At 40.1% G+C, this 13,957-nt stretch overlaps 1 protein-coding gene across 1 annotated transcript; it reads left to right on the top strand.

Annotated features, from left to right (window-relative positions):
- The first annotated feature begins 2,009 nt into the window (after positions 1–2,009).
- Positions 2,010–13,784, top strand: ell2 (elongation factor for RNA polymerase II 2). Its single transcript, XM_028405491.1, has 12 exons — positions 2,010–2,221; positions 4,428–4,475; positions 4,855–4,979; positions 5,093–5,256; positions 7,161–7,420; positions 7,762–7,886; positions 8,312–8,381; positions 8,461–9,133; positions 10,108–10,180; positions 10,548–10,719; positions 10,908–10,952; positions 11,292–13,784. The coding sequence occupies exons 1-12, from the start codon at positions 2,048–2,050 to the stop codon at positions 11,406–11,408; spliced, it is 2,046 nt and encodes a 681-aa protein (XP_028261292.1). The 5' UTR covers positions 2,010–2,047; the 3' UTR covers positions 11,409–13,784.
- The last annotated feature ends 173 nt before the right edge of the window (positions 13,785–13,957 follow it).

The following is a 13,957-nucleotide window of genomic DNA, read 5'->3' as shown; positions in this document are numbered from 1 at the left end:
CATGAATAAGAGGAATGTGTCCAAAAACATAATTAGTCCAACTTTATGGGCAACAGTGTACATTTAATCCAGAGGTCAGGGAGCATATGGGTCCCTTCTTTGCACAACAGTGAAGATGTCATCACTTCTGTCAAAACAGCACCGACTGAACTCCTCTCCTCTAAACTTAGAAAAACTCAAGCAGTCTGAGGCTGCCAAACCAGGTGCTGGACAAATTTAAATCCACATTCCTGAATGGCTGCAAAAAGAAAAAAGGCAGATGTTGTTAATTTTTTCAGACAGTGCTGACTTCCAATTTTATTTGAAAGAAAAAAAATACCACAAACTTCATTGACTTGAAATTTCTGCACGATGACTCAAACAGTCCAACAGTGCATGCCTCTTATAACTAACTAATGAACCCTAATCCAAGAGTAAAAAACAAAGATTGACAATGTTCATTATGTCAAAAGACAAACAGTGTGTGTTCATTAGCACTTTTTACTGACCATATGAGTAGGAGGTTCAGGATCAGGTTTCAAAAAAAGTAAGTAGCACACTTTGATCTAGAAAACAAAGTAGGAGAATCTTTATCACCGTTATTGATTGAACACATAGAACTGATTAGCACCAAAATTGTAATTTGACCAAATAACATATTAATGATTAACCTCTGCAAAATGCTGACTAAGACAGAAGACACGTGCAATGAAAGAGTGTGTGAGGACTAGGCAACTCCATGCACTGAACAATTCATTTAGCCACAGGTAAAAACGGTCACTGTGATCCTGCTTAGGCCTTTTGTGTTTGCTAACTCAGGACAAAAGGTCTGTAACCTTTGGGTATTCTGAGCTTCCATCAGGTGACACCTACAGGGCTAGGGTAAACACAGAAGCATTAAAATCAATGAGTCCCATCCACCCTAAGGGCTTTGTTAAATTGTTTGCTCAGTAGGCATCCTGCTAGACAGACCCCTGTAATTAAATAGACTATTTAAAAGTCTGAAAAATCTGAAGGCACAATACAAGAAACGTGTTTCAAAGTTTCAAAGTGATTGATCACCATTGTCAAGCAGATATACAGTCAATGACCATTTGTACTTTTAAACATTCATTTTTAATCATCTGCATGTCTGTGTGGAGAATTAATTTGTCATATATTTCACACATATGTCACGGGTGAGTATGTGTGTGTGTGACGTGTTAGCTGGATGGGTGGGGTGAGGAGTTCTGGTAATCTGCTGGATTCACACTGGCATTTCCCCACCCTGCCTGGGGCTACGCCACTAATCACCAGGTCAAGGGGACTGCTACTGGTAGATAGTGCAGCTTACAGTGGGACACACTTGTGCCCATTGTGCTGATGTCACTATATATGCAATTGAAAACCTCAAAGATGAAGATTATAGGCCAATATGGGTGTAGTTCCACAAGTAGCAAGAGAACAACACACTGGTTAACTTCAGTGTGTTTCACTTGAGAAACATACACATCAGCTGTTCAAAGAATAATGAGAAAAAAAGTTTTAATCATATAGTTTGATACAACTGATATGTCATTTAGTATATATATATATATATATATATATATATATATATATATATATATATATATATATATATATATATATATATATATATATATATATATATATATATATATATATATATATATACCATGTCCATCATAACACATACCAAAGTTTAGACTCCCACAGCTACCTTCAACTGTTTCAGTAGGCTAGAATTAGTTCTGACATGTCAGCAAAAAACAGCAGGCAGAGCTGCTTTGCAAGAGGTAACTGCATGTGTGTGTGTGTGTGGCTTTGAAAGAGGAGCTTGGACAGGGGAACAAGAAAATGTCTTTTAATAAAACATCAAATGTGCCAGCCCTGATTCTACAAAGTGAATGAAGTAGAACAGCGAAAACACTATGCAACACTTGACTGTAGGTGGAAAATGAGAAATTAACAAACTAGCAAATTAAGACCAATCCAACTGTCAGCCCCGTAGGCTGCAGTTGTAATCCCTCCCCGGACCGGAGAGAGCACAGGGAGCCTGGGCTGCTAAATGCTCCGGCGTCAGAGGGACGATGGTGGAGGGCTGGTAAAGATGGCGGCTCTCTCCGAGGATGGGAGGTACGGATTAAATTGTGGCCAACAGAACACAGACAGAATCACCGTATTGCACGTCAAACTGACCGAGACAGCTCTCAGAGCGATAGAGAGCTACCAAAATTGTATGGTGAGTGAAACAGCCTTTTATTTCGCTTAAATTTAGGCAGAAGTCTCGGGCTGACACGGCTTGTCTTAGCTAGGGAAGGGACTGCCACGCACAGCTAGAGCTACAAAGTTAGCTAAGCTGTTGTCAGAGCGAGTTTTTGCTTATTCTTGATTAAATTTGGCGTGTGTCATTAAACTAATTAACTGTAGTAGATAGGCGAGTTATCGGGTTAATGCCCTGTCTAATTTTTACGAATTGACAAATGATGTTTAACACAAAAAAACCTGTTGGTTAAGTAGACTTTCTGATTAGCGTAGTTAGCTTTAGTGCTAGGCATTTTTTCTAGCTAAACTAATGTTGCTGGCCAAAGTAAGAAAATTGGAATTATACATCGACAGTACAGCCGTCACCACCAGGCAACTTTTACGAGCTGAATGTCTTAATGCTAAGCTGGTAACATTAACCTTTATTCGCAGGTTGGATATATAGACATATAGAATAATGCAACTTTTTCGTTGTGGTGTTTTTTAGTCACTCCTCTGAGTGGGGGCAATTTACCATATGGCTACAAGATTAAACAAGCCGATATCAAACCATGGAAGAAAAAGGAAGCGCCTAGTCAGGCGTACTCCTTTTAAACTATTTGACTTATCTGTAAAAAGTGGCTTCCACACTAACTACTGGAGATTCTTATGAGCAGTACAAACATATTTTTGTTTGTTTGACGAGTCGCTATCGCTGATTGGTGGTACGTGTTGTACGAGGACGGTAGGCCAGCAGGAACAAATGTATGGTATCTGATCACCACAAATTAACATTTTTAAAATTATAACAGTATTAACATGTTGTCATTTAGTGCCAAATACTTACACCTAATTATATACTCCATTAAACTACTGCAAAACAGGCCTGAGCATGACACTGCTGCTACATTGAGAAGGCTTTGAAACAGAGTTTGCTAAAGGGTGCTACATACCTGTGCAGATTAAATATAACTTGTTAATCTTGAACTGTACAAATGGTATAATCTTGTAGAGGTTAACTAATCAGGACAAACCTCGGCAGTCTTGAGTTGGTGAGGCCTCAAGCCAAGTTACCTGACTTTAACTCTGCCAACAACAACCACAGTTACATAACACACTGACAGGGCCCAGGTCTGCACTCTGTAGTGTTCAGAGGACTCTGTGTGACTGCTTTTTATGGCACATGGTGTGTGCGTGTGTGCAACACATCACACACAACTCTGTATGTGAAACTGTTCTTCATTGTCTGTTTAATATGTGACTATATATAAAGCCACACTTTAAAAGATTATTTACTCAGGTCCTGACACCTGGCAGACAACATTATCACCAAGTTGAAGGAATTCTTTTGTGACAGACCACGCTACACCCTTATTGGATGTGGTAATGTTGGTCTGTTCACTGCACTGAACGGCAGCCTGCCATCTCTTGCTGACTGAGCAGCCAAAACTGCCTGCTTTTTGTTTCTCTCTCTCCCTCTCAGTAATGTGTGTTGTAGTTGAACCAGTCATCGAACTATGGAAGCTGGCTATCTTTGTCTTTCTGTGTGAAATGTGATCAGAACTGTGTGAGTGGGGGAGGGAGCCTTTGACTTGGAGTAGCTGAGCTTTAACCACCCTGACATGTATCCGTCAATCTGATAAACCTATACACTATATTCCTAATTGTGTCAGTTTCTTTTATACCTGCATGAGCAGGCGTGTTTCATTTGACAAGCTGCAGTTCATAAAAAATAATGCACATTCCACTCATGTGCAGGATTCTAGCCTAGTTTTTTATTTCAGATCGGTAGTCAATTGGTTTTTTTTTATATCCTTAAGCTGTATAAAGAAGTCCTGTACATCCCTTCCCTCCTCTAACCTAAGAGCATATTTGCGGCTCTTTACTCCAATTTAAGTAGCCACCAATGCAAACCTACAATGATTTCCAGAAATAGTATTCAGTTAATTTATAGTTGTTGGTTGTGACATCGGACATATTTGCCAGATTTACATATAAATTAAAAATATGGTTTGTCTTTCTGCAGTGCCATCTAACAGTTTTTCTCTTGCTTTGTAAATATAAATAAAGCTGTTAGGTATAGTCTTACTACAAAGTTTAAACTGTAATTTTTAACAGAATAGTTTTTTCAGTCTGCATTTATTTATGTTATAATTTTGGAGTAGGGTTACCTATAGTCGTGATGTGTTGTTTCTCTTTTTCAGAATGTACCTTCTTTGCAGCCAACAATACAATTCAAGGGACTCCAAGGCGTAAGTACTTTTAACGATCATATGGTCATTTTTATGGCCTACCTAAATTTATTTGCAGTTATTCGTCCATTAGTTAATAATCTGTATATCCAGGAAATAATGCATTTTTACCTTAATAATGTTTTAGTATATTCACATCGTCTGCCCACTATAAAAGTTACACAAAAAGTATGATCATTGTTATAGTCTGTGTTCTTTAAAATCTAAACTCCATAGTCGATGATGCTCATGCTTCACATACAGCCAGTTCATAGCTTCTTAGATCTTGGAGACCTTCCTGTCTCATGCTAGCTCTTATGTTGTCACATTGCACTTATTGCATAGAAGTAATAGACCTATTGTTTTTTAGTTTAATTTTTTTGTGTCCATTATTTTACAGCGCATTAAAATCCCTAAGACTGCCTCCTCCTCAGACACTTTCCACAGTTTTGATTTCTACCTGTCTAATGTTGGCAAAGACAACCCTCAGGGAAGCTTTGAGTGCATCCATCAGTATGTGTCGAGGTAATGGTAATCACTGGTCAGCTGAATCGACTGTAACTGTCTTACCACACGTTGCTGGAAAGTAATCCCTCCCTGCCTCACATTTCTCTCTCGTACTCCCTCTTTGTCTCCAGCTCAGGGGCCTCACACCTGGCATTGTTGGGAACGGTACAGGACAAGGTCACAGTGTGTGCCACTAATGACTCCTACCAGGTGACCCGGGAACGTATGACCCAGGCTGTGGAGGATACACGTGAACGTGGGACCAAAGTCATCAAGCCTGGGGGCCAGTACAGAGGTAAAGGACTCGCTGCACTCTTCCTCATCAGCAGCTGTCATAGTCAGATGGCAAGTTGGATCTTTACACTCCACGGCTTTACATCCTATCAACAGCCCTCCTCTCTTTTCAAACTCAATCACTTTTGAGTAACTGAATAGGTGTAAGCTGACAGTGTCTATTCAAAGCCATTATTGCAACTGAGCCATTTTGCCATCTCAGATTTTTCCAGATTAGTACTCTGACTGAAAGTGTTTTAGATGCAGCTATTTTAGTTTTATTGCCAAATTTATATGGAAAATGGCAAGTTTTGCATTCGAGCCAAGTTCTGCTGGTGTTTAGCACCTATTTTTGGCAATAAAACGAGCATCTACTTTTTTCCCCCTTTTATCTGTTACAAACAAGTAATCTATGTCTGCTATACCTAAGATCTAAGTCGTATAACTTACACAGAAAAAGTACACTTGGATAATCTAATTTAGCACGTCACTGTATTTAGTCTCCCACATGATGACTTATCCAACCTGGTGAAGGTAGGGCTAGGGATGTGCATTGAGTAATGGAGCAGTTACAAACAAATGCAGTCTTATCACACAGATAAACTTATTGCCAACAGCTGGCGCAGGCCAGGGCAGGAAAGGCAAGCTGACATATGGATGAAGTGACATTGCTAAGGCTGATTGACAATGTTACTAAGCCAGTAAAGAAGATGTATAATTTGGAAAATAAATAAATGGCTTCCCAGTAAAGCAACCCACAAAGGATGATGAACTTTTGTCAATTCATGCCCTTCGACATGCAGGTGATTTTACAGTTATTAAACATGGATTTATTAACGCTGTGTCAAATACAGCATTGTAATTAATGATGCCAACATAGCATTTAAGGCGTTGCAGTAAAGTAATTTCTTTCTTGCTTTGATGCAGTTTGGGTGTTTGACAACAGAAAAGAAAAGATTGTATTTTTCACAGGTTTTACTGCAGATAGTAGAAATGCTAATGTGGACACAAACTGTTTTAACACAAGAACAGTTTTGGATGTGCATGTAGTCTAAATGAGTTAAAACCTGTTATTCTGGGCCCTGGGGACATATTTGCATACACTGGCCCAGATAGAAACTGGGAAACGAGAGGAGCTGCAGAGGAAAGGGGTGGGTCGGGAGCTTGTAGCAGCTGGTTTGGAATGAGCAAAGGGGGGTTAGCTTTATTTATTTTTTTTCACAGGGTGTTAAATTCAGGTAGCAGTCTGTAACTATTTTATCCCTGGTCTGTGGCTATATCTCCTAATGAATGGTACAATCTGTATGTTGCAAATTACTATAGTTTTGGTCTGTACAAAATGAGCAGTGTGTGAGCGTGTACTGCTTTTTGACGAGGGAGGGTTGAGGGAGTTTTTTTTTTTGTTCTTTCTCTAACCTTAATCTCTTAAAGAGCTTAAGAATTTCATAATGATCCTGAAGAGGTATAGGGGACTGTGGAGACAGCCTGGTTTGGCACATGGCTCAGCAAAAAAGAGCAGTGTCTTGGGTTTTAATCACTCCAGTATTTCTACTACTACTCTCAGTTAATAAAAGAACTACAGTCTAGTGTCTAATGAAGTTAAGTTGGCCTCTTTTTCTGTGACTGCTTCTTCCGCAAAACTGAATTAGTGGACTTAACTAGAATAGCAAAGAGCTGGTTGTTAAGGTGCATGGAACTGGCCAACCCAATGGCCAACTGTGGCTTGTCTAATCTTGACATACATGTACTAAAGTGAAATTGGAAATTTTAACCCCTCACTTGATTAGACTTTTCCTCTGTTAAAAGGGCTGGACCTGAAACGTCCTCTTGCACTATTTATGAGCATCTTGTTTTCATGACAATTTGTGAGAGCTGAGAGATTGTCAGAAGGTGAGGTTTAACACTGTGTTTGTGTTCTGTTCACAGGAAAACAAGTGCATATTCGTAAGCCTGCACTATCAACCCCAGAGGTAGTCCCAGAGCGCAAGCGCTCCACTCCCATCAATCCAGCCAACACTATTCGTAAGTGCCTTTCCAATAACCCTGTATCCCAGCGCCCATTCCGGGACCGCATTATCCACCTGTTGGCACTGAGGTCCTACAAAAAGCTGGAAGTACTTGCCCGTTTGCAGCGGGACGGTATCAACCAGAAGGACCGAAATTCACTAGGGACTGCCCTGCAACAGGTAGTGTACAGTAATTTTGTTTTGGTCACTTTCTACAGAAACAGTAATACACACATTAAAATTGTTAACTTTACAGTAGCTGATAAAAGTACCACAGATGGCCTAATTTACTCTCCTTACAATTTATCAGAAGGTACTTAGATCCTCCTGATGAAATCCTGTATGAAGATTTTATTCACACAAATGACCACTAAGTCGTTAAACATTATTTGCATACACAGATGTATGGAGAGCACAGGAAATGTGTGGTTTCTGTATGTCTTTTATCATTTTCATGTTGTCACAGTCTAACCTTTAACTGTCTTTTGTTGTGTGTGTGTGTGTGTGTGTGTGCAAAACAGGTGGCAAACCTAAATCCCAAAGACAACACATATTCACTGAAAGACTTCATATATCGTGATGTACAGCGAGACTGGCCCGGCTACTCTGAAGATGAGAAGTCTCAAGTTGACCGGCTTTTGACTCGGTACAAAAATCCCCCTAATATGCTCTTCACTATTATTTATTTTTCTGGTGTAGCCTTGTCACACTAGCCTCAACCACAGAGCCCACCACAGCTGGGCTTTTTAATCACATTCTGCTCTTAAATAATAAAACTAATTCAAGACTGACATGTTTGTATATGAGTGAGAATACACATGTAAACTTTGTCAAGTATGAAAAAAGTGCCACTGTTGGAGAAGGTATTAATGGACATAACTAATCCTACTAGGAACACTCAATGGCGGTGGTGCTTTGTGTCTTCTCAAAGAAAAGTGAAGATGACACTGCTTTGATAAAAGTCTTATGTTTTTAGTAGGTCCTACTGTAATGATGCGGCCCCCACTCTATGCCCTTTCTTGCCTTTTACAATGGTCTTTACTGACACCACTTCTTTTTTTTTTTATATAGCAAATTAGGTCTTCCTGTTGAGGTCTTATCAAGCAGTCCTCCCAAGGACAGTGTCCCCACATCCCCCCAGGTAGATGGACAAATGCACATTAACTCACACACCCACAGCCATATGTCAGTTTAGCTAAATTCTGGGTGTTTTCTTGCAGAAGCGCCGGCCAGACTTTGACTTTATTGATCCTTTGGCTCCAAAAAAAGCCCGCATCTCCCACCTCAGTAGTCGAGGGCCAGCCACATCTTCCTCTCTTCCCTCTGATCGCCGTGAGGGCGAGGGTAGCCCCCACTCTAAATGCTCACCCCTACCCTCCAATGTTGCCTCTGGCCCTCCCACCCATCTCCCCATCTCATCCCACCCTCCTGCACCCTCTCACCAGCAGCCCAGCCTAGCCTCTAACTCCAACTCTCCCAGCACGCCAGAGGGCTGCGGCACCCAGGACCTGCCAATGGACCAGAGTTCCTCCTGCAGGGATCCCTCACCCAGCCCCTTTTCCTCTGATGGGACCCTGCAGGACCGCTATCGGCAACCTGTCCCCAGACCAGCCACCTCCCCTAGCCCCCCTCCTTGCACCTCATTTACAGTTAACTCCACTGTAATCACCAGCCCTTCTTTATCCAGCGATACCAATAAGAAGTTTAAAAAGAAATCTAAGAAGCACAAAGACAAGGATCGAGAGAGGGAGAAAGGGAAACGAACGGAAAGAGCCAGCAGTGCTCCCTCCAGTGTTGTAGAGCCGGCTGGGGACGGTCGTAAAGCCAAAAAGCGGCGCGGTTCTGAGGAAGAGAACAGACAAGTTATCAACAAAAATTCTCACAAAGATCAAGGTTTGTGTCTTGATTATTGGCTCTAATGGAAAATGTCTTTACACATTAAGTGCTGTTCTGTTCAGAACAGTTTGCCAGAATTAATCTGTGATAACTGTACGAGTGAGTCCAACAGACTGTTTTCATGGTGAAGACAGTACAGTTGTATGTTTACTCAGATAACTCAGTACTGTTTTTTTATTGTTTTTGTCATGATACTGCAATCATGGATATATCTATATTACAACACTCCATGCTTGCTTAGGCTATTTTTTCCTCCAGAATATTTAATTAAGTGATATTGAAGACAGATACTCTCTTGTATGTCTGGTTTTGCTTGGTTACAAGAAAGAAACCTAAAATCTTGAGTCCATTTCAGTCTCTCTTCTGTTTCATGCAGATATTGGTGTGTGAAAGAAGAAGTGAGGCACTCAGGCAAAGATCACTGATTTTAAGTGACATTTGGCTGTATTGCAGCCATTAAATAAATAACATATGATATTGTTTCGACTCATTCTGACCTCCCCAGTTTAATAACCACTATTCTCTATTCTAAAATATCAAATGTAATTATTAAAATAAAATTATGAAATTGTATTTTTGCATTCTACTGCCCCCTACTGGCTGACTGCTCATTAAAGTACTTTGAAATGCCATTTAGTGTTTAGAGATCTGCCTTCACAAATTAAAATGACTTTCATGCTTAGGGCTTATCTTGTGACTGACCTGGCCTGTCAATCAAAGTTTAAAGCCAGTTGAGATGAATTTATCTGATCAGTACTGCAGCCATCACTGACATTGATTGGCAGCAGTATACTGAAGAGCATTATATAATATACTCAGAAAAAAAAACTTTAAAAAAAACAATAAGTTTTTCTTTTACAATCAGTGTTTTGTATTTAATTATTAACATACAAGTTGAAGATGGTCCTTGCTTTGTATAGTAGATTATCAAAACACTATTTAAATTCTTATGCTTTGTTCTTCCTCCACAGACCTGTCAACTAAAGAGAAGCCTGACCAGGCCACTGAATTCTCCTCCAAAGTTGAGATGCCTGACTATGTATCGTGAGTAGCCTTCAAATAACTTAAAATTGTCTATACCCCACACTTTTTAAGGGTATCTCCTTTGAAAATACTATAAAATATAATGTTAGAAACAAACATGCAAATTAGAGAAGGCGTGAAAATTAAGCATACAGGCAATGCAGAGGTAAGGACAGATCGGTGTGTATTCATTGTTTCATTGATGTGCTAGGATTGTTTTGTGCTGTTCACAGTTTACATGAACATTGTAATTGTTATTGTATAGGTCTGTTGCTGACCTTGGTCTTCTGCTTTTATGTAGCTACCTTTTTCCTTAAATATAAATTAGAATAAAAAATTTAGATAAATAGCTACTCCAGACTCATCTAAGTTTTCGCTGTACTTACAGGAAGTACACACCATTGGTGTCCACTGACCAGCGACAAAGCTACAAGGATGACTTCAATGCAGAGTATGATGAGTACCGCCAGTTACACGCCCACGTGGAGAGCATCACCCGCCGCTTTACCCAGCTGGACGCCCAGTGTCGGAAGCTGTCACCTGGCACCAAAGAGCACCAGGTGACATAGAAACTGTGGTCTGAGTATAATTAAATTTTAAGATGACAAAACTTTAACATGAGCTTCAGTGTTTACCCGGGGAATATTAGTTGCTGCTAATGATAAGTGTGTAAGGACCAGAACCATAAAAAGAAGAAAGATGATGCTGGTTATGTTGTCAACATCTGTTCCATTCTGTTTTTTTATAGAGGGTGCAAGATGAAGTCCTGAAAGAGTACAAAAAGATGAAACAAGTGAGTACTTGCATTGTCCCTTTAGTGCATCTGTATATCTGTGTGTTTACTTCCATCTTTAAGTATCCTAAAAGTCCCATGGTTCAAATCACAAATTGATCCTAATAATGGTAAATACAAGCACACACCCATACACTTGGAACACTTGTGAGGAAGGCCATTACAAATTCTGACTCTTCAAAGGTTTTGTTAACACTTGAATATCCTCAGATCCTCAAAGCTACTGCTTAAAGATCTGAAAGTGAAGCTAATGGGTGCCTATGAAGCAAACACAGTTTACATTATTCAAAAAATTGACCCATAAGTGTTTTTAATTAATTTATGTTATTCTTTTTACAGCACAGCCCCAACTACCATGAGGAGAAACAGCGCTGCGAGTACCTGCACAACAAGCTGGCCCACATCAAGCAGCTAATAGCTGATTTTGACCAGCGCAGAGCCCAGGCCTGGTGCTGAGGAGAGAACATCTTCACTAATCAGTATTGAAAATGGAGTGACAAACAAGGAGAGGATGACCAACTGGATCTTATTTATTAACACCCCCTTCAGTCCCTCTCCTTTTCCCAGCATCCTTTTTCATTCCTTCCTTCTTTTGTGATCTTTGATTCCACAGGCATCCTTGTTGCCTGAAATCTCAATCCCCCCCCCACCCCCCATCCTTTGCTTTCTCAGTATTTTTTTTTCTTAAGTAGCTCCTGTGGAATTTGAAACCACTGGAAACATGGAAGGGGGCCGCCTGCATGTGTGATGGGGTTTGCAGAAATCTTAAACTCTTCTAACCTTTGAAGGACTTTCTCAGACAAATAAGTATTTTTGAGGAGCGGAGTAAATATTAACATGTATTTAAGTTAAGAAAAAGAGAAAAAAATAGGGAGATCTATTTATTTTGAGACTCGTAGTGAAAAACAAGAGTCGGCAGATTATATTTAATTTTTTTTGGAAAAACAATGCAAAAAAAAAAGTACCGTGGGCCTTATGTGTTTTGACTTTGTGAAGCCATTTTGCACGCAAGACCCATATTTTATCTCAGCTGGCAAAGATCTCTCTGCTGCCTCATTTCCTCTCCTCTCAGATAAAACTGGCCTGAATAACAGTGCTTCAGATAAACTGCTGCCTCGTTTGAGGCTGAAGAGGAGGGCAATGAGACGGGAATGAGAAATCACTTAAGCTGATTTAGAAGCAACAGTATGTGTGCATGGGTTGTAAATTTAGTTGTAATGACCACAAGGGATGGTGAGGTTGGGGTAGATAAAGGAGAATGATATCTGTCAGTAGGGGGCAGTGTTCCCTGCCCCAAACGATGTTTAATGTTCACGATGCATTATGGGTGCCTTAAGTGTTTACATTCAGAAATGTGGAACTGGGTTCACTGGGCTATACATAGGAATTACAACTGCCTGGAAACGGGTGTGTGTTTGTGTGTGTGTGAGTGAGTGGGAGAGAGATTGTGTGTGCATTTGCATGCAGATGTCAGAGTGGTAAAGGAAGGAAGGGATGTTTGGTCTGGAAGGAGTGTTACAGGTTGTGCATCTGTTTGTCTGATTGCACATTATGTGGAGTGACAGGTGAAAGAAAAAAATCAAAATGTGGAGAAACATGGAGCAAAAAAAAAAAAAAAAAAAGCTGCTATAGTGTTTGACCAGCCAGAGCACTCAGGATCAACCTGGTTGGAGTAACAGTATCTGATCCTATTTGAAGAGATACAGATCTTTATTTTTGCAGAATGGTTCCTCTAGTCCCTGGAAAGGACTGTGCCCACCTCTTGAGCTTTATTGAGTGGCAAACAGTGTTTCTGTTTATTTAAAAAGAAAATGAAGCAAAAACTTGTCATCCACCAGAGGACTCATTTGTACACAGAGCAGTGAAAGCCCCCCCCCCCCCCCTTCCCAATTTATTGATTATTGATTTATTTTCATGGATGGATGAATTGCTTCTTTAAAATTCTTTTTTTCAACAAGGGAAGATTTGTTTATTCACTGTTAGAACGTTTGCCAAAAATTAAATGCCTTTCTGGTACTGCTTCAACAGAGTAACATGTCTGAATGGGTTTAATTAGAGGAATACTGGAATATGTGTCTCATTCACTGAAGAAAAATATGAAACATCTTGAACGTTTTTGGGAGTTGCAGCAGAAGTGGTGTCACTGTGGCAGTGGCTGCACTCTTGCAGCGGTCAGGCCTTTCTCAGGACTCAGATTTCAAATATTTTGTGAACAAGTAAGAGTCTGTGTCCTGTACTGGAAACACAATGTAAAGTTTTAATTTGGTTTTTGGCATTCTGTTAAATAGTCAGTTTCTGCAGTAGACTGGCTGTTTTGGTTGGCTGTCAAAACCACTTTGGTGTAATTATGAACTTTTTGGATCTCAAGTTATTTTGGGCAAAAAATCAGCACTTTTGTCTTGGAGGTGGCACAACAGCAGATAAATGTCCACAGAGCTGTCTTTTTTCTTTTTCTCTTCTGTTTTATTAAACAGTGAAAAATGTAGAGTTACAAAAGGCCTCTTCAACAAACTGATGTTAGAGAACCAGGGCTTTACATACAGCCTCAAAAGTGTAGTCTGTCACCTGTGTCGCCTTCCAAAGATTTCTGTCTGTGTCACAGATTTACTTGAGTTAGAGCAGAACATGGGAAAGCGTTATGTGGCTCAGCCTCCATATGGTGGGAGGACGTAGGGGAAAGGGTTTGCTCAAGAGGAAGGTTAACAAAACAACTCAGCTATCCATAGATATGAGAAACCACAGTGCATCCAGTGAAGTCTGAGTACAAACTGATCCTGCCCACCTGAACATGTACAAGACATTTCAATAAAAATAAACATAGTTTTACCTGCCGAATGTCTGGGTGTGTTTTTGTCATGTGCTCTTATCATTTCAGTTGTCTGGAAATATAACCAACACGTTTAAAAGCCTTTTTTCTTTGTTTAAAGCATTAGATTTTAATGCATAGCTTAATTGTGCGCTGTCTCTTTAAGGTGGAGGGGTCGGTTTTCTACGTCACCCTCTTG

This window comes from Parambassis ranga, chromosome 5, assembly GCF_900634625.1.
Source record: "Parambassis ranga chromosome 5, fParRan2.1, whole genome shotgun sequence".
Taxonomy (NCBI): domain Eukaryota; kingdom Metazoa; phylum Chordata; class Actinopteri; family Ambassidae; genus Parambassis; species Parambassis ranga.
The sequence above is the reverse complement of the archived record's forward strand: the minus strand, read 5'-3'. Positions and strand labels throughout refer to the sequence as shown.

Excerpts from the sequence above, each read along its gene's own strand:
- ell2 (XM_028405491.1), top strand. The coding sequence starts at position 2,048 with ATGCTCCGGCGTCAGAGGGACGATGGTGGAGGGCTGGTAAAGATGGCG. Across the intron at positions 4,476-4,854 it reads AATTCAAGGGACTCCAAGGC|CGCATTAAAATCCCTAAGAC; the intron begins GTAAGTACTTTT and ends ATTATTTTACAG. Across the intron at positions 5,257-7,160 it reads GCCTGGGGGCCAGTACAGAG|GAAAACAAGTGCATATTCGT; the intron begins GTAAAGGACTCG and ends TTCTGTTCACAG.